Below are 18,580 nucleotides of genomic sequence, written 5' to 3'. Positions count from 1 at the left end.
TCCTTGATCCATTTTGAGTTAATCTTGGTATAGGGTGATATACATGGATCTAGTTTCAGTTTTTTGCAGACTGCTAACCAGTTTTCCCAGCAGTTTTTGTTGAAGAGGCTGCTTTTTTCTCCATTGTATATTTTTAGCACCTTTGTCAAAGACAAGTTGGTTACAGTTGTTTGGCTTCATATCTGGGTCCTCTATTCTGTTCCACTGGTCTTCATGTCTGTTTTTGTGCCAGTACCATGCTGTTTTTATTGTTATTGCTTTGTAATATAGTTTGAAGTAAGGTATTGTGATACCTCCTGCATTGTTCTTTTGACTGAGTATTGCCTTGGCTATTCGTGGCCTCTTGTGTTTCCATATAAATTTAACGGTAGATTTTTCAATCTCTTTAATGAATGTCATTGGAATTTTGATGGGAATTGCATTAAACATGTAGATTACTTTTGGGAGTATGGACACTTTACTATGTTGATTCTACCAATCCATGAGCATGGGAGATCTCTCCACTTTCTATAGTCTTCCTCAATCTCTTTCTTCAGAAGTTTATAGTTTTCCTTGTAGAGGGACATTGGCCTTTCTAAAAATGTATTACTAAATTTCAAGATAAAACGCATTTCAAACTGTTGCTGGGAATGTTATTGGCAAGTGCAGCCTTTAGATCTAAGGAGTCCCTCTTGTGCTCACTACCCTGGCTCGTGGCACAAGCTGCTTCCGCTCTACGGGCGTCCTCCAGCCCTAGACACTTCTGCCTCCTTTCTGGCCCACATTTATAGGAGAAGCAGGCATAGCCCCTGATACTCAGTCCTCGCCCCTAGCCACCACACACACTGGCTCAGCTTCCTTACTAATGTTTTGTTACTGGCATCTTCACTCTATTCACCAAATCTACCTCACTCACAATTAGGAATCAACACCGAACCTGCACCATGAACCATGGTGGGGTTTGAAGTATATATAATTTGGGAGTCCCTTTGGAAATTAATAGCAAAAAATCTCAATTTTGCAAATTTTATAGAAATTTTATTGAACATAGTGCTGCAGCCTCTCCCAGACCCTGGAAGGGGCCCATGCAAGTGAGGAGGTCCAAAGTTTATCACTTAAGTTTACACTGCTTCTGCCACAAACACACAATGAGGGAAAAGCCAGCCTCTAAACACCACTTGTTAAATAAAAACAGTAAAAGGAAAAACGCTGGGTGGTGACTTACAGTGATCACAGTGGCTAAAATTAATAACTGAGCCAAACGAATGATGACCACAGAGCAAAGTCTGGAGGAGAAAAACTGTTGGTGGAACCACGGGGGAATACATCCCCTTCCTCCTGTTTCGCAGTCCTGAATCTCTCCGCCATGACTACTACATTCTCACCAGGAGTGGCTTCCCCACTGGGTCATTTCTATAGCCTAACTTCAGAAAACTCACACTTTCCTTCCCTAAAAGAACCACTCAAAAAGGGGTTGGGGGGACAATTTTCAAACAACTTTTCATCATATAGTCCATCATTCTATAGACTAAGTCTCTCGCTCCTTCCTCTAATATTTTGTGTGGATACACACAAAGGTCTCAGCAGCTTATCTGACTGAACAAGAACACAAGTTTTCATTTCCTAACAACTTCCTGAATATTTTACTATCGTTTCCTCCCAGGAAATTGATTCACTCTATGTAGCTCCAACACTAACAGTTCACTATTGAAGGGAAAGTATTTAACTATTGAGAAGCTTATATAAAAGATTACCTCCTCTAAGTTTTTTGACTATGCATATGAGTAAAAAATGAGTTGAAAATATACATGAATTACATAACAAGTGCATTGAAAACAAAGGAAAGGGAGACATTTAAAGAAATTGGTAAAATGTAAAAACAAATCAAATAGTACACTTAAGATCTACATCTGCACGTCAACTGTACCTACATTTCAATTATACTTAATTCAAATATAAATATTAAAAATCCCAAGAGTAAGATTAGGCAATTGTATCCATTAATAAGAAAAAAATATTGCTGTTCTTTTTAAGGAAAAAGATTTATAGAAATTATCTTGTATGTTTTAACACCAGAATTTTAAAAAAATACGTAATTCATATTTCTACAGCCACAACATCAAGCTTACCATATAGCATAATAGCTTATAATACAGGTCAACTTTCCACAGTAAAACCTCTGCTCTTTGGAGCAAAAGATCTGGGGAATAAATAGTAACAATAAGATTCCAAAACAATCAGTTTGGACATTCTGCTACAAAACCTCTGAACAATTTAAAAAGAGCTTTTTTCCCTTCTCTTTGGGAGAATGGAAGTAACTTTAATTAAACAAAGAGACAGAAGCCAATGCAATTTAGAGAGGGAAGGAATTCCAGGAGGGAAACCACACTGATATTTTGTAATCTTGGCCTGAGTTCAAATTCCTGCTTGTCACTGGGTATGCAACCACAGATTAAATGACTTATTACGTGCAACACACTCTTTAAAAGTCTCTGGCACAATATTTTACACATGAGTAAACAAGGCAAAGAGTTGACCAACCTGCCTGAGGACCCCCAAAACCTTGGAAACATCCAGCATCACTAGTGAGTAAGCATGAGGAAGAGGTCTGCAGAAAGACACAGGAAAATACAACCAACTATGTCTAAATGCAAAGAAACATAGGGCAACTACTTGTACCTATGTAAGCAATAGCTACCCATGCTATACCCTACCCCAGGGTTCCTAAAACCTTTTAAGAACCTTTTCTATGTCCCAGACAGCTTATTTAGCAGGAGGGCAGGAAGTACAGTCATTACCTAAGTTATATGGAGCCCTCTGTGGACTGAGAGGGGTCGTGAGACTAGCCCAAACGACACTAGTGTTCACCAAACATGGTGAAGAAACCAGCATGAGAAACCGCAACAAATTTCAACTGGTAAAGTCTACCCAACACTGAAACATCCACTGGGTTTAATGCAACGACACAAATGAATAAAATATTCATTTCATATCACAGAAATCATTCTTCCACCTCTTCTGCGGGATTCTTCAGCTTAATTTCAGCAGAAAGTACTTTTTTCCCACCATTACATTATTAACTCCTGGACTAGAGCAATGATCCATGAAACACCAACTTTAGGTAAAGAGTCTGGACTCAACCCACTCTTCTAAGTCATAGTACACCCCATCTGTAAATCAGGCACCCTCCTTTCCATTGCTGCCCTCATTCTCAAAGAAAACCATTTTCCACTGCCAACATCACCAAGGTGTTCCTACTTCTAGCTACTTGCTCATTGTACTTCCGCTCCCACTTTCATCTCCAGAGGCCCACATCCTCTCCTCAGCCAGGGCTAGCACCCTTACAACGGCCGGTGCTGCCTGTGCCCAACCTGCAGGGTAAGCTCAAATTCTACTATTCCCAGAAAGTTTCCTCTGTGTTGCCCTGTCTAGAAGTAAAGTCTCTGTTTTAAAGCACCCCTTTTAGAGCATACACCACTTGCTACACAGCATCATGGTTTTATACATGATGCATCCTTTATTAGGTTAACTCTCATTCTTCCATTTCTCATTACCTAGCAAAGTGCTTCATATGTGGTAACTATCAATAAATGCTTGTTGAATGAATAAATGAGTCTGAGAGTTTATTTCCCATTGGAGAATCATAATTAGTTTTTACTAAACGTGGTTAAATAGACTGAAGTTCTCCCTCAGAAAACACAAACTATTTGAAGTTGGCAAGAGCTACATTTTAAATCAGGGCAAGTCACTGGGCTGTGCAGAACTTCATTCACATAAGCATCCTTGTACTTACTTGTTTATGTGTTCTTCTCTGTGAAACAGGCCTTTATACCGCCAAAATTGAGGAGGGTGGAGAACATAACTGGTAGTTTTGTTTTTTTAAAAATGCAGCCAATTAAAAAGTAGTTATGACAGCCTGAAAACATGGCTCAAAAAGCGTTCTGTTGTTATAAGATATGAGATCACCTATCCCATAGAGTTTTCTGCTAAGTAGTCATAGAAGGCACTTCTCCACTTAATCTGATAACTCAGTTCTTTCCAACAGTACCTTACATCCTACAACGTCACCTGAAGGGGGAAGAAAAATCTAAGAAAATATAGTTGCCTTATAAATCAATACACTACAGATCCTAGGAGAAAGCAGAAAAGTTGTGGGAAGAGAGGAAAGAGTGAAAGATGGTGGCAACCAAAGCAATGGCTTGAGAGATCACACTAGCTTGTAAAGAAAAAATCAGCTATCAAAATGAAAAGACTGCTTTGGGGATTGAAGAGGTGCTAAGGGACATGCTGAAGTCAGGGAGAGTTGAAAACACAAATCAGACAGAATGAAGGTACTTATCCTCTGCACTGTACAAAATCCCAGGCCTTCCCCAACTGCCACAGCCTCCAGAGGCTGTCCCATGTCCTCTCATGTTTACTGTCAGGACCTTCTGTTTATCCAGCCAACCAATACCTACTGAAAATCAGCTGTGTGTCTGGCACTATGGTAACTGGAAAACAGTAAGGAGCCTTCATCATTTAGCACAAAATACAGAGTATTGTTATTTAACTTCTTTAGGTCCTTTAACCCTCAACCAGATCATATACCTTTTGAAGGCAGTAGCTCTCAACTAGATTACAAATACCTTGAGAGCAGGGTTAAAAAAACTATATATATATACTAAATGTCATTGTCTTCAGAGCTTCTTGTATTAGCTACATAATTGCCTTGATTAATACTCTTATATTGCTATTAATAAAAATGAAAACATTCCTCATCGTTGATTGAAGGCCATATATCATCACAAACCTGAAGCAACCAAATGGCAGACCAAAAGTACACCTAAGTTCTTAGTTCTTTTAGCTTATACTAAACCCCCTGGAAGTACCATTTCACCATTTCTCTCTCTAGAGTTCTACCTTTTCCTTCTATACTCAACAACTCCCCACATTCATACAAATATGACATTCATTTTATAACTGGTGAACTTTGTGCTAGAAATTAGCAAAAAAAAAAAAAAGGAAATCCGACAGAGAAAAATAAGCTACAATTTCAAAAGGTATATGGCATATTGCTAGTCAGCTCAAGAAAAGTGCAGCCTCTAGGATCAGAAAGGAAGGGGTTGAAGCAGATTATCGTGGAGACCTTCAGTGAATAAAATAACTGCACAATGGGCCAGCAAGATTCAGCTTACCTGGGAGAATTCCTTAGCTGGTCAACAGGCTGAATCTGATACAGCCTTTGCTGAGACATACTTCTACAAATGGAGAATCATCATCAATGTGTACTCCCAAACACAGCTTCCCCAACTCCAATCTGCTCCCATTTGTAGAAGAATGCCTGTAAATGTGTGCCCTCCTGATGACAGACCATTAGCAACTTTTCCATTTTATCATGTTGGCATAACATATGCCGTACAAATCATTTGGCATTCTCATATACTGGTTTAAGAGATTACTTTTTACATGTTGTCTGTTACATTATATTACACAAATTCTTTAAGGGCAAAATCTATGTCTCATGTGATCCTGCACCTGCAACACCACACACTGCAGCAAACACAAGCATCAAAAGTAAAACAAAATAAATACTATCGCCACACCTTCCTGTCCACCCCCCAAAAAATCCCTGTGGGCTAAATGGCTGTTTAACTCTGTAACTTGGAATTCCAAGGAGACTGGAATTGTATACTTACTTACCTATTTGTATTGTCAAAAGCGTAATTAGCCAAGTTACAGGAACTTAAATAGCTGTTTCTGAACCTAAGCATCACTTTTCTCATCTATAAGAGCAGAAAGAAATGATTCCTTCTATGACTGTAATTTTGAAATAGTCTTTCATTCAAAACCAAAATGTTAAGGGCAAGGGATGTAGTTCAGAGGTAGAGCACTTGCCTAGCATGTGCAAGGCCATGGGATCAATCTCCAGCACTGCAAATTTAAAAAAAAAAAAAAAAAACAAGGAAGAAAGGGAGAGAGGGAGAAAGGAAGGGAGGAAGGAAGGGTAAGCAAAATGTGAGACACATAATGTCAAGCACTGTATCAGGCTCCGAGGATACAAAAACAAAAGCAACGGCCACTACGTAGAGTAACATGGTCTAGTGATTATAATTAATGTTTCCACTGACCTCTGTACCTAGCCTGATCCCTGGTTATAGTCTACACTACCCTGATCATCAGAGTCTAGTATTTCACGTGCTTGCAAAGCAAGCAGTATGAGCAGATAAGGAAAGAAAAGGAGGATTCCTTGGATAGGTTAAGATAAACTGAAAGGGGAGAGGTGCAAAGATGGACTGAGAGAAGGGCTGCTCCTCCCCGTGAAGGCTTCCACTATTTCAAATGAGAGCAGAAGAATTCCATCTGCCTGCAACTGTTAATTGTCCCCATAACTTAAATAACATGAGGGTATCCTCACATCAAGAACCCATTTTACTCCACTGAATATTAGATACTGGGCATTTCTGACAGCTCCAAGAGAATCACAGAAATACAGCACATAAAAAACAAGCAAGACCATTTCACTTTAGCCATTAATTTAGCTGTATTCTCTGCTTTTCTTACCTTACTCATGAGTAACAAAATGCCAGAGAAATAGATCAGAAGGGAGTGAGAAACAAGACAACTTCATAATTGTGAGATAAACTGTGTAATTATCCTCTGAATAAGGAGGAATTGGTTACCAAAGTCCTGACTTTTGGACACAACAAGTTTTTAGAGAAGGATATCTAAAAGAGAACTGCCCTGAGGTACAATTCTGATTGCATTTAGGATGTATCTTAACCATGCCTGAGCTGTTACCTTCATCTATTTAGACAAGGACTGAGTCCTCAAATGTGTAAAAATCTGCTGTGCAAATCAGGTACTTAATTAAAGAAAAAGCTTAGGAGGCTGCAGGGAGAAATTTGTTGAAATGGTAAATTAACCACTGTTACAGGAAGAGACTTCCTTCACTTATTAATTCTATCATTAGTCTACAAAATTCAAGTCAGTGAACAGTAGTTACTGTTTATACATAAACAGTACAATCTTTTTCATTTAAGAGTCGAGTTTAGGTAAATATTTACTTGGAACCTCTGTTCTCCAATGTGCTTACTGACCCCTGGCAGAGGAGAGGTGAAAGGCACAGAAAACAATGCTCTCCCCACAGATTTTTACAATCTTGTTTAATCTCCTACTGTGGCATATTCTCATGTTAGCACTGGTACAACTAATCTTACCTCCCTGCTCAACCAACTCCCCAGCTCTCCTCAAAACTATTCCTTGCTGGTGCAAAGCAGGAGTCCTACTTCCTTATTAAAACTTTCACCAGTTAATGACCCTGCCCTGCAGTTAAAGGTTAGAGTTCTCTCTCCTCTAACTGAATGCAAATCTGTTCAGAACTCCATGTTCTCACCTTTCCAGAAAACTCACACAAATACTAGAAAATTCCCTCTCAAATAAATCTTAAATCTGAGAGTCTTGCCCATTAAACACATACCCACATGCAAGCATGCATACATACAGACCCCACTCATTAAACCTCTGCAGTCGTCCCATACACAGCTAAATTTCTGAAACTCTTCAGTCTTCATGTCCTCCCTTCCCTCTTACCCTTCATCCTACTTCCAAATTCCACCGAAAGCTGTCGTAAGTGGCTACATGCAGAAGATATTCTCCACCTTTCGCCATACTTAATCTGCCAGCAGAATATAACTCTCCTTTCTTGGCTTCTAGATACTGCCCTCTCCTGGTTTTCGCACTCCTTCTCCACCACTTCTCTTGTCTTGGGACAGCCCATCATTCTTCTCAATGCAACCATACTATAAACAGATGACTCACATCCGCAGCCCGCATCTCCACGGCAGTCTACATTGGAACCAACTGCCCCTTGGATAACTCAAAGAAATATAAAATTCAGTGTTTGTAAAATTACACTCATGTTCTTCTTACCCCCAACAAAACTTAGTTCTTTCCCAATAAAAACACCATTCACACCCTGCAAGGCAAATCCTAAAGCACCCTAGGCATCATTTTTGACATATCCCTTTCCCTTACCACCATATCTAATCTGTCACCAATTTCTATTTTATCACCTAAATACTTTCCACTCCATAAATTTCTCTCCACTTCCATAATCATAATCCAAGTTATCACTGTAGACTACCACAATAGCCTAATTATGATACAATCACCACCATCACTTCTTCACCACTTGAAATCCACATACCATTTTTTTCTTGCATGTGTTACAATTGTCAGGTTAATTATCTTTTATATAGCCTTTCAAATTCTTTTAAGCTAGGCAAAGCAAAAATCACTTGTTTACATTTATTTCTTCCCTATCTCACTCCCACTTGAATGGGATGTGGTACAGGTCGTCATCATCCTCATGGCCCCAGGACAGAGCTCAGTATGCAGCAGGTACTCAAAGGTTTACTGAATTAATCCAAAATTTACTCTTTTGGAGCCAGAAAAAAATTATATGCTTAAGATTTAACTTTTCATTTATGTTCCTGCCCTCAAAAGTTGGACCAGTTAATAAAGGAAAACAAAAGCTTTTTCAAATGTAATTCTGAACTTTTCAGACATATTAATAGAATACAGCCCAAATTCTAATGATACTTCATAGTTGAAAGACCACTAAAAGCCATCAGAGCCAGACATGGTGGCATACATTGTAACACAAAAGGATTACAAGTTCCAGGTCAGACTGGGCTACATAGCAAGACCCTGTTTCAAAAAAGCCAAAAAACAAGTAGCGGCAAAAACAAAGCCATCAGATATAATACAATCATCTCCATGGAAAAATAACTAAAATAAAGACTTTCAGAGAAATGACAGTTATTTTCAGTGTTCCTAATGTTCAGAGCTATGAAGAGACATTGCTTAAGCACAAGTACATAAAGAACAGCAACACAAGTAGCAACTACACCACCACAAGTTGTATCATCCTTGAAGAGTACATTCATTCTAAAATGCTGTTTTAAATTCAGAAGCAATATTCTGTGTTTTCAGTCAATATTCAGAAAATGTTTCTCAAACTTCGTAAGAAACCCCTCAGATGATCAGTAATACAGACTCCCAGACCCCCTAAACCACAGATTCTCTCTCAATAGATGTGTAACAATGCCCTGAAAGTAGTGACTACACAAAGAACCACTCAGTCATGCTGCCACTGGCTAACACAACCAGCCCCTAATAGACACAACATATCATTGTGTGTTTTCTTTTAAATTCAAAAGACCAAAATCTAATTTTTATTTTCTTCTGTGATTCGCTTTCATTATCAAATGCTCATTAAGTATTTCTCTTTTTTTCCCTTTGTGGTACTGGGGGTTGAACTCGGGCCATTGCAAGCACTCTCCCAATTGAGCCACTCCCTCAGTCTCAATGAATGTTTCTTGTACTACTAAGCTGAATCGCATTCACCTAAGTCCTATTTCCAGGTAGTTTAATGTAACTGAAGATAGAGTTCACAGTGTTTCATGAAGCATACCACTACTTCCAAATGTTCTAATACCTGAACAAGTATGAAAGTCACTGCACTAAAAATTGAAAAACTGACACGTTTATTTTGTCACATCAAGTTTATAATACTATACAAGTAAAATACAGACTTAAGTCAGGATGAACAACATATGAAAATCCAAACTTAGATCACTGTACAACTCAACTGCACTAGTTTTGCTGGATGTAAATGAAGACTACTGACTCTCCCTATGGAGTGCATGAGCTGCTCTTCCTGCCACAGCACAAGGCAGCTAGTCCATCATTTTCCATTCTAAACTGCCTGCTTTGCCCAATTCCTTCTAAACCCAATCTGTCAAACCACCTCCACAGTAATAGTTCTCAACTGGCAAACTCCAAATTTAAGTTGGAAACAGATTTCCTAATAATTCTTCCTTCAAGTAAAAAGATGGATAATGAATATATAATTACTTTACTAAGCTCTAAACTCCGTACAAAAAAAAAATTGAAACTAAAAAGGCCACAGAAGTTATGCCATCCTACTTTCCATGTATGTGTAACATGCCTTTTATGTCCTAAAGAATATTCTCCAGACAGGAGGAAATGATCCCAGATTGAAGTCCAGACATGCAGAAATAATGTACAGCAACTGAGAAAGTAAATATCTGGGTAAATCTAAGTGAACAATGACATAAAATAATAATTTGTGGATATTAAAACATAAAATAAAAATGGGAAAAGAATGGACAAATGATTAGAGACCTTGTACTGTCCAATAAATGATACAAGTATAAGGCAAAGATGCATTTAGGAACCACTGAAATAAACAGTAAAAGAAATTACAAATGGCAAGCTAAAAGAGAAAAACTATATAGTGGAAAAGAATAAAAAAAGGATGAAAAGAGAGAGGAATACAGAATAGGCAGGGCAAATAAAAGTAAATAATGAAATGGAAGATTTACAGCCAAATACATCAGATACTACATTAAATAGACATTTTAGTAAAAAGACAAAAAAAAAAAAAACCCCACCCAACCAAATGCTAAATATATAGATGTGGCCTATAAAACTACAAAATGACTGAAAATAGAAAGCTAAACTCTGACAAAACAAAACTATTTGATAGAGCTATAATACAAGAAAATTAGACTTTAAGGGGAATAGAATTCTGAACAATAAGAGTCCACTCGCTAGAAGAAAACAATTCTAAATTTGTATGCATCTTAGTAATATAGTCTCAAAATATAAAAAGCAGAAATTGATGCAATAAAAAGGAGAAATAAAGTTTCAAACACAAAAAAGCAAATATACTTACCTTTGGAATTTCAGAAAGATAACGAATTAATGAAAGAAGAAATGTTTCCTATCCCCAAATAGATTTGTGTGAGAATACCCACAATAAGTTGAAATAACTCAACCATGCATAAGAGAGAATGAAATAATCTACACAGAATGAGCCATCAGCGTGCAAGGAGACCTGCACGTCTCCTGCTGGACTTGGCTCCAGCATTCCTCTTCTTAGTATGAACATATCACCACACTGCAATTCCAGAGTTTACAAAAAAAAAAAAAAGTCTTTGTATAACATATGAAGTTTTCTTCTTCATCTGTTAGTCAACAAATTATCTGTTCCAATACTAGAAGAAAACTATGACTTCTTAAGAGAAAAAATATTAGCTTCCAACTTGGGGTTTCCCAAAGGTACATTAAAGAAATCATGACTATATGCAATTTCCACCTACTTGCTAAAAAAATGTGCTTAACTAAAATACAACTCCACTTGTGTCTATCAGCTTTCTATTGCTGTGACAAAACACCCGAGATAAACAAGTTAAAAAGTGGGAAATTTTATGTTGGTTCATGGTTTCAGAGAGTTCAATTCATAGTTGTTAGCCCCACTGCTTTGGGCCCATGGCAAGATAGAACATCATGGCAGGGAGCACACAGCAGAGCAAAGCTGCTCACCTCACAGCAGCTCAAGAATAAGACAGAGAAAGGGGCCAAGAACAAACTGTATCTTAAGGGCATGCTCCCAGTGACCTACTGCCTCTAACAAGCCTCACCCCTGAAAGTTTCCCCCACCTCCCAAGAGACATTACGTTGCAAATCTATCAATGGATTAAGCCATTGGTGAGGTCAAACCCTTCATGATTCAATCACCTCCCAAAGGCCCCATGTGTGAACACTGCTGCAGTGTAGATGAAGCCTTCAACACATGAACTTTTGGGGCACATTTCAGGTCCATACTACCACTATACCAGGCATTTAAAAAAAAAAATCGATAACCTTCCACCAAGTCGTATTCAAGTTAAATTTCTAAATCTCATACACACATGCACACACACACACACACACAAAATCTACAAACACAAAGCGTTTTTAAAAACATAGCTAGAACAAAATTAAATGCAGAGGTGGGGGAGTACTATCTAGGGACTTCTGAAAGGAAAAGCTGTGACACAGAAATTTGTAACTGCACATGCTATTATGCATATGTAGAGGCAATACTTAAAAACGTTGAGTATGAAACAAAGTAGAACTGCCAAGTTAGTACCACGATGTTACTTATATTTCTTACCAACAAATTTCAATGACTGATCAAAAAAAGGCTGACTTTGAAAATGAAAATAACTGAAAGTAGTCTGAAGAAAGAAGTTCATTCTTCCACATTTGTTTTTTAAAATAAGAATTTCTCCAAAAAATGGCGAACATCAACTTTGCAGACTTTGCCAAGAAGACACACTGTCCTGAAGCTTATTTGTGTGGGTTTGAGTAAACTCCAGTGAAATCAACGTTTCATAAAAGACGTCCACAACAGGAAATGGGAAGTAAAGAAGTTTTGAAAAGCAAGCATGTAACGATAAGATTAATTTCAGGCATTAAAAAGTTGGCGCAAGCACCACATCCACCCTCTCTTCTGACATCACAGGTCAACTTTAAGGGTTATCTGGCTATGATTTCATCATCTAATAACCACTTCTCCATTGCATAACAAACGATAAACCTCAGAATAAAAATGAACCTTTCAAGAATGGTTTACTGATCAATAACATTTCTATGTTTTGGTCTTTACTCTGTCTCATATCGCTTTTATTTTACCCTCCTATCCCCCAACCCCCAAAAAAAGTCCACTTAAAAAATCTACTCAGGCTTTAAAACTAGCGAAAACTCCTCAGAAGCTTAGCTGAATATATCAAAACAAATTCTTATCCTCCTCACCATAAATTCACTCATTTAACAGCCTAATTATACAAGGCCATCAGATAAAAATATAAACCAAATTACCTGAGCACTATCTAATTTTTATGCCTTTTAAGCTAGCCTCTGCATCTAGTATATAATAACAAAAACAAGTGTGCTAACAGTTTGTATTTAATGAATGATTAAGACAAGCCAGCCTCCTTTAAGCATGGGCACATTATTCACTCAATTGTTTATCTCAGCTCAACAGGGTGGGGAGTAAGTTATTACCAATGTCTTTTAAAGGAAGAATTACTCAGAATTGTTTTTGAAACCCTTGGTTCCCCCTGCCAACACTCTAATCCAGGGCCATGCCATGACTGTAAGGGATAGGAAAAGATTCAACATGACTTTAGCACTATCCCATTTATGCATAAATGTTTCGCAAAAGCTATCTACAAGCAGAGTATATGTTTATCATTTTAGACAATTCTTATTCTAGGTATTTACCCTAACTTGAACAGTGGTCTCTTTCACAAACAGAAGACACCTCCTTCCTTTGGAAACTCAATTATGGTATATGCCCTAAATCTTTACCCCAGGTTTTCTTTTTCCTTCCCAAGCGGTATGCTCTATTCTCATGACCTGAGCTGTAAATCATCGTGATCTGGTAACTCCCGATTCTAGCCTATACTTCTCAGTTGAGCCCTCATTCTGTAATACCAAAACAAAAGATGCCCTGTGGGCACCTCAGGTGTTCTTAATTGCAATCATGCCCCTTCTGTCCATTTTCCATTTTCTATCATTATAACAAAACACCCCAGGCTGGGTGAAACTCGTTTAAAAAAAAAAAAAAAAGGTTTATCTAGCTCACAGTTTTCCAAGTCCTGGTGCCAGCTCTGGCAAGGGTCCCTTTCCTGCACCACATCATAGTGGAAGGTACCATAAGCAAAAGACAGAGATCACAGAGCAAACAGGAAGCCAGAGACTAGAGAACAACAACTCATTCACTTGTTACTCTCTTCCTCAGGCAGTGCCCTAGTGACCTGTAAGGCTTAAAGGTCTCCTCACCTCTTAACATTACCACACTGGGGACTCACTTACAACACATAAATCACTCCATATCCAAGCCACAACACCCTCAAACTTGTTTCTCCTGATGCATTTTTAATTCATTTTCCACTAAACTACCAGAGTACCTTGAACCAAACTGGTATTAGATATGTAATTGAACTTCATCACTCTAAACCAAAACTATTCATCCTGTCTTAAAAGAGCTAATAATCCCAGAGCCAGGTGCACTGGCTCATGCCTATCATACAAGCACTTAGGAAGCTGAGGCCAGATTTTGAATTCCAGGCCAGCCTGGGCCACATGGTGAAACGCTATCTCAAAAAAAAAAAAAAAAGAAAGAAAGAAAGAAAAGAAAAGAGATTAATAGTATCCTTCAATTTCGTTATCCAAATCAATAAATAAGATATTTAACTATTTTCTTCCAAACAGCGCAGTTTTAAAACTATGAATCCACATCAAGTGAACAACAGCAGTGTGGAGCAAGTTAGACAAGCAGACTGACTTGACTACTCAACTTACTTAACACTAAGTTAAAACTTCAAGCAGTCATGGGAATTGCAATAAGTTATAAAGTTTTAAATTGTTCCTATTCTTAATTATGCATTGTTTAATTTATAGTTACAAATGAATCACTGATTTGAGAGAAGATATGGAAATATAAATAAAAGACACAGGCAATTCAGAACCATACAAACCTGAAAAGATGACAATTCCATTAATAATTTTAAAATATAAATTTAAAGACCTACTTTTCCATCAAATTGGTAAAACCCAAAAAGTCTGAGCATAACTGCTATGTTGGCAAGGGTATGTGGAAATAGGTACTCTCTGATTTGTTGCTGATAGGGGTATAAATCAACTCTTTGGCTAACACTCTGGAAATAACTACAAAACACTTTAGTATATATGCCCTCCCACCTTACAGGTCCACATCTGCAAAGCTAGTCAATGGTGTATTTGCACACAGTCACAAACTCGTTTATAAAAGTAGCCTGCTGCATCATTTGCTTGCAATAAAAGTTTGAAAGCATCAAAAAAGAACTGATTAGCTAGATTATGATATAACAATAAAATATCACATGGATATCAAAACATCCATGATAAGTTTACATATGCCCACATGGAAAGAGATCCAAAAACAAAATGAAAAGCAGTAGATATAGCATAATCCAATTTATCTTTGTTATATTATGAACTATTATGATTTATTGTAAGTAAATAAATAATTTAATAAGTAAATAAATAAGTCCACATGAAATCTATAGCTATTAAAAGTGATTATCTCTGGGGACAGGTTTGGAGTGTTAAATTTCACATTTTATTTTACATATTATTTGAGTGTTACCATATTTTTTAATTGATTTACTGTCAAACAGACAACTTTACCCAAAAATCCACATACACATTTCAGCAATCAAGTTTAGTAATGCTATTAAAAAAAGGTAACTGCCATGGCCAGATATGCAGGGACCAGCAAAAAAGGAACCAGCCCTGCCACCTCCCCTCTTCTGCTGTCCACTCTACCTTTCCTCCCACCTTAGGCATAAACTGCACCAAAACTAATTTGAGGTGAGATAAGACCCCAGAGATTTCTGAGAGAAGATGTATCTCCCAGACAGCAAATGTATGTGCAGCAGGAGAGGTAAAAGAAGAGGCAGGGACAAGCAATATCCCATCCTTGTAAGAAAAGGAAAAGCATGTGGCTGAGACAGACTGGGGAGAGTTCATGTTCTTATACTTATTTTAAGTCTCCTTCCTTGCAACTGTCACAGCCTCTTGTTGTCAGGAATAGTCCCAAGACAATCCTTCTACCCATTTCTGATCAGCTACAGGCTTAGAAGTCAGATTTTCCTGTTTGTCAGAAAAGCACATGAATTAAACAGACGCTCAAAAGAAGTAGCTCTGGGACTCTGAGAAGCGTACTTGATTTGAAGCGTACTTGATTTGATGCACAGACTTTGGGAATTATTTCTCTTAGTCCCTAGTCTTCAGGTATGTTCTGGAGGTCAGACGCACAAAGGTTGCATGCTATGTTGGTGAGGTACTATTCATAAAAGGGGGATGTTATCAAAAGAGTTTTTGTACACAATTCCTTCAACAGGACTCACTATTGCCCCACTGCAGACTTCAAAGACTTTCAAGAATTAACCAAAAAAGAGCCTCAAATTTTAGTTATTATATTTAGTTGTGCTGTGGATTAAAAAAAAAATCACATGTGAAACTTATAATTTGCCATTCTATCCTTGAATTTTTAAATTATAATGACATTACCTTAACTAGACCTCATATGTAAAGATACAGCCTACTGATTTTTTAACTCGCTTATTCTGTAGCAGAAAAACAAACATCCTGTATTCAATTTCTATGCAGTATTGTTGCAAAAATTCACCCTGCTCAGGACATCAGCTATTACTGACCAATGATACATCCTGAGAACCAGCACAATCTGTCTCCAGAGTCACAGAGACATGAGAGTAGCTAGCTGCAACCAAGGCACTCTGTTATGCACATCCTCTTCTATTCAAACATTTTAGTAATCGCTTAGAAGAAAAGAGAAATAACTCCCTCTTAAGAACTCTAGTCTACTGGCTTCATAAAACTATGTTAGGACTAAAGATACAGAACCAAAATTGTGAGAAAAAGCAGCTACTGCTTTGTCATCAGTAACACAATGGTTCTACAATGTGTTTTCCACCCACAGCAGGAAGGCCACTTTTTCCAAATCAAGTTACCTATTATCCATCTTATCTCAGCAATTAGACCAAAGGCTTCCTGAGGACAAAAACCACATCCGATTGATTCATCCTAGTATCTATCTCCAAAGTGCATAGCTTTGTGCATAATTAGCCCTCAAAGACATGGGTCTGCAACTAGCCAAAATTACTTAAATCTTAAGTTCTAGTTATAAAGCTTCAGTCTGACTGCCTGAAAAAAATAAATTTAAGAATTCTTCTATAAAACCATTAAAAGGTTATTTCTAATGGTTGCTATAAAGAGGAAAAGACAATCTGATTTTCACGCAGCTGCTAAATCCTTATCAAGAATTCGAGTTACAGAATATTTCATCTAGCTACTGCACAATGCACATTCTTCTCAGCAATCTGTGGAACTTTCTCTAAAATAGATCATAACTTAGGACACAAAGCAAGTCTTAGCAAATATAAGAAAGTTGAAAGAATTCCCCTTATTTTATCAGATCACAATGGAATAAAACTAGAACTCAATAGCAAAAGATACTATAGAAAATATTCCAACACATGGAGACTGAACAACACATTGTTGAATTACCAGTGGGTCACTGAAGAAATAATGAGGAAATCAGAAAGTTCCTAGAATCCAATGAAAATGAAAACACAACATACCAGAACCTACAGGATGCAACAAAGACCACGCTGGGAAGAAAGGCTGTAACTCTGAGCGCCTATATTGAAAAAAAAACAAAACAGGGAGATCACAAATAAATAACCTAATGACGCAACCTTAAGCTTTCAGAAAAACAAGGACAAGCTAAACCCAAAACCAGCAGACAGAAACAGTAAAAATTAGGGCAGAAAAAAAGAGAAAAAAAAAAAACAAAAAACAAAAAACCCAACTATACAAAGAATCAATGAAACAAAAAGTTGGTTCTTTGAAAAGATAAGTAAGTTGATAAACCCTTAACCAATCTGACTAGAAGGAGGGAGAAAGAACCAAATTAATAAAATTAGAGATGACAAGGGAGTATCACAACAAACACCAATGAAATCCAGAGGATCATGAGGGAATACTTTGAAAAACCTATATTCAAATAAACTTGAAAATACAGAAGAAATGGATACATGTCTAGATGTATTTGACCTACCAAAATTGAACTAAAACAGATATATAACAAGTAGTGAGATTAAAGTAGTGATAAAGAGTCTTCCAATAAAGAACAGCCCAGGACCTGATGGATTCACTGCCAATTTCTACCAGACCTTTAAAGAACTAATATCTTATCTTTCAAACTTTTCAATAAAATAGAAAGGGAAGGAACACTACCAAACTCACTCTATGAAGTCAGTATTACACTCATCCCCAAACCAGACAGACATAACAAAAAAAGAATTATAGACCAGTCTCTTTAATGAACATGGATGCAAAAATTCTTAATAAAATACTTGCAAACTGAATCCAACATCAAAAAGATTATATAGCATGATCAAGTTGGTTTCATCCCAGGGATGCAAGGATGGTTCAACATACACAAATCAATAAACATAATGGCCCAAACAATGTATGCACATATGAATAAATAAAATAAATTAAAAAAAAAGACAAATCAATAAATATCATACAGCAAGCATATAAACAAAATTGAGGACAAAAATCACATGATTATCTCAATTGACAAAATTCAACATCTGTTTATGATAAAAGCTCTGAAGAAACTAGGAACAGAAGGAATGTACCTCAACGTAATAAAGGCTATATATGAGAAACATATAGCCAACATTATACTGAATGGGGAAAATTAGAAACCATTTTCCCTAAAGTCAGGAAGAAAACAAGGGTGTCAACTCTCCCTACTCTTCAATATTGTTTTGGAATGCCTAGTCAGAGCAATAAGACAAGGGAAAGAAATAAAAGAGATTCAAATAGAGAAGGAATTCAAATTCTCCCTATTTACAGATGACATGATTTATATGCCACCAAAAAACTTTTCTATATCATAAACACTTTCAGCAAAGTAGCAGGATACAAGATCAATGTAGGAAAATCAGTAGTTTTTCTATATACCAACAATGAACAGACTGAGAAAGAAAATAAGGAGAATAACCCCATTCACAACAGTCTTTAAAAAAAAAAAAAAACCACTAGGAATAAATTTAACAGAGGAAGTAAAAGACCTCTACAATGAAAAACTATAAGTCACTGAAGAAAATGAACACATCAGAAGATG

The 18,580-nt window shown here is 37.1% G+C and overlaps 1 protein-coding gene across 15 annotated transcripts in view; it reads right to left on the bottom strand.

Annotated features, from left to right (window-relative positions):
* Window positions 1-18,580, bottom strand: part of Neo1 (neogenin 1) — a 199,572-nt gene that overhangs the window by 173,587 nt on the left and 7,405 nt on the right. For 4 of the 15 annotated variants that reach the window (XM_074062060.1, XM_074062061.1, XM_074062072.1 and 1 more), the window contains exon 1: window positions 7,549-8,098. The exons of 5 other annotated variants lie outside the window; for them this stretch is intronic. In XM_074062060.1, coding sequence (XP_073918161.1) covers window positions 7,549-7,756 — 208 coding nt within the window. In that variant the 5' untranslated portion in view covers window positions 7,757-8,098. Of the gene's footprint in view, window positions 1-7,548; window positions 8,102-18,580 lie in introns of those variants that run through there. 6 more of the 15 variants (XM_074062059.1, XM_074062070.1, XM_074062064.1 and 3 more) reach the window with 3 other exon arrangements.

This window comes from Castor canadensis, chromosome 19 (assembly GCF_047511655.1).
Source record: "Castor canadensis chromosome 19, mCasCan1.hap1v2, whole genome shotgun sequence".
NCBI lineage: Eukaryota > Metazoa > Chordata > Mammalia > Rodentia > Castoridae > Castor > Castor canadensis.
The sequence above is the reverse complement of the archived record's forward strand: the minus strand, read 5'-3'. Positions and strand labels throughout refer to the sequence as shown.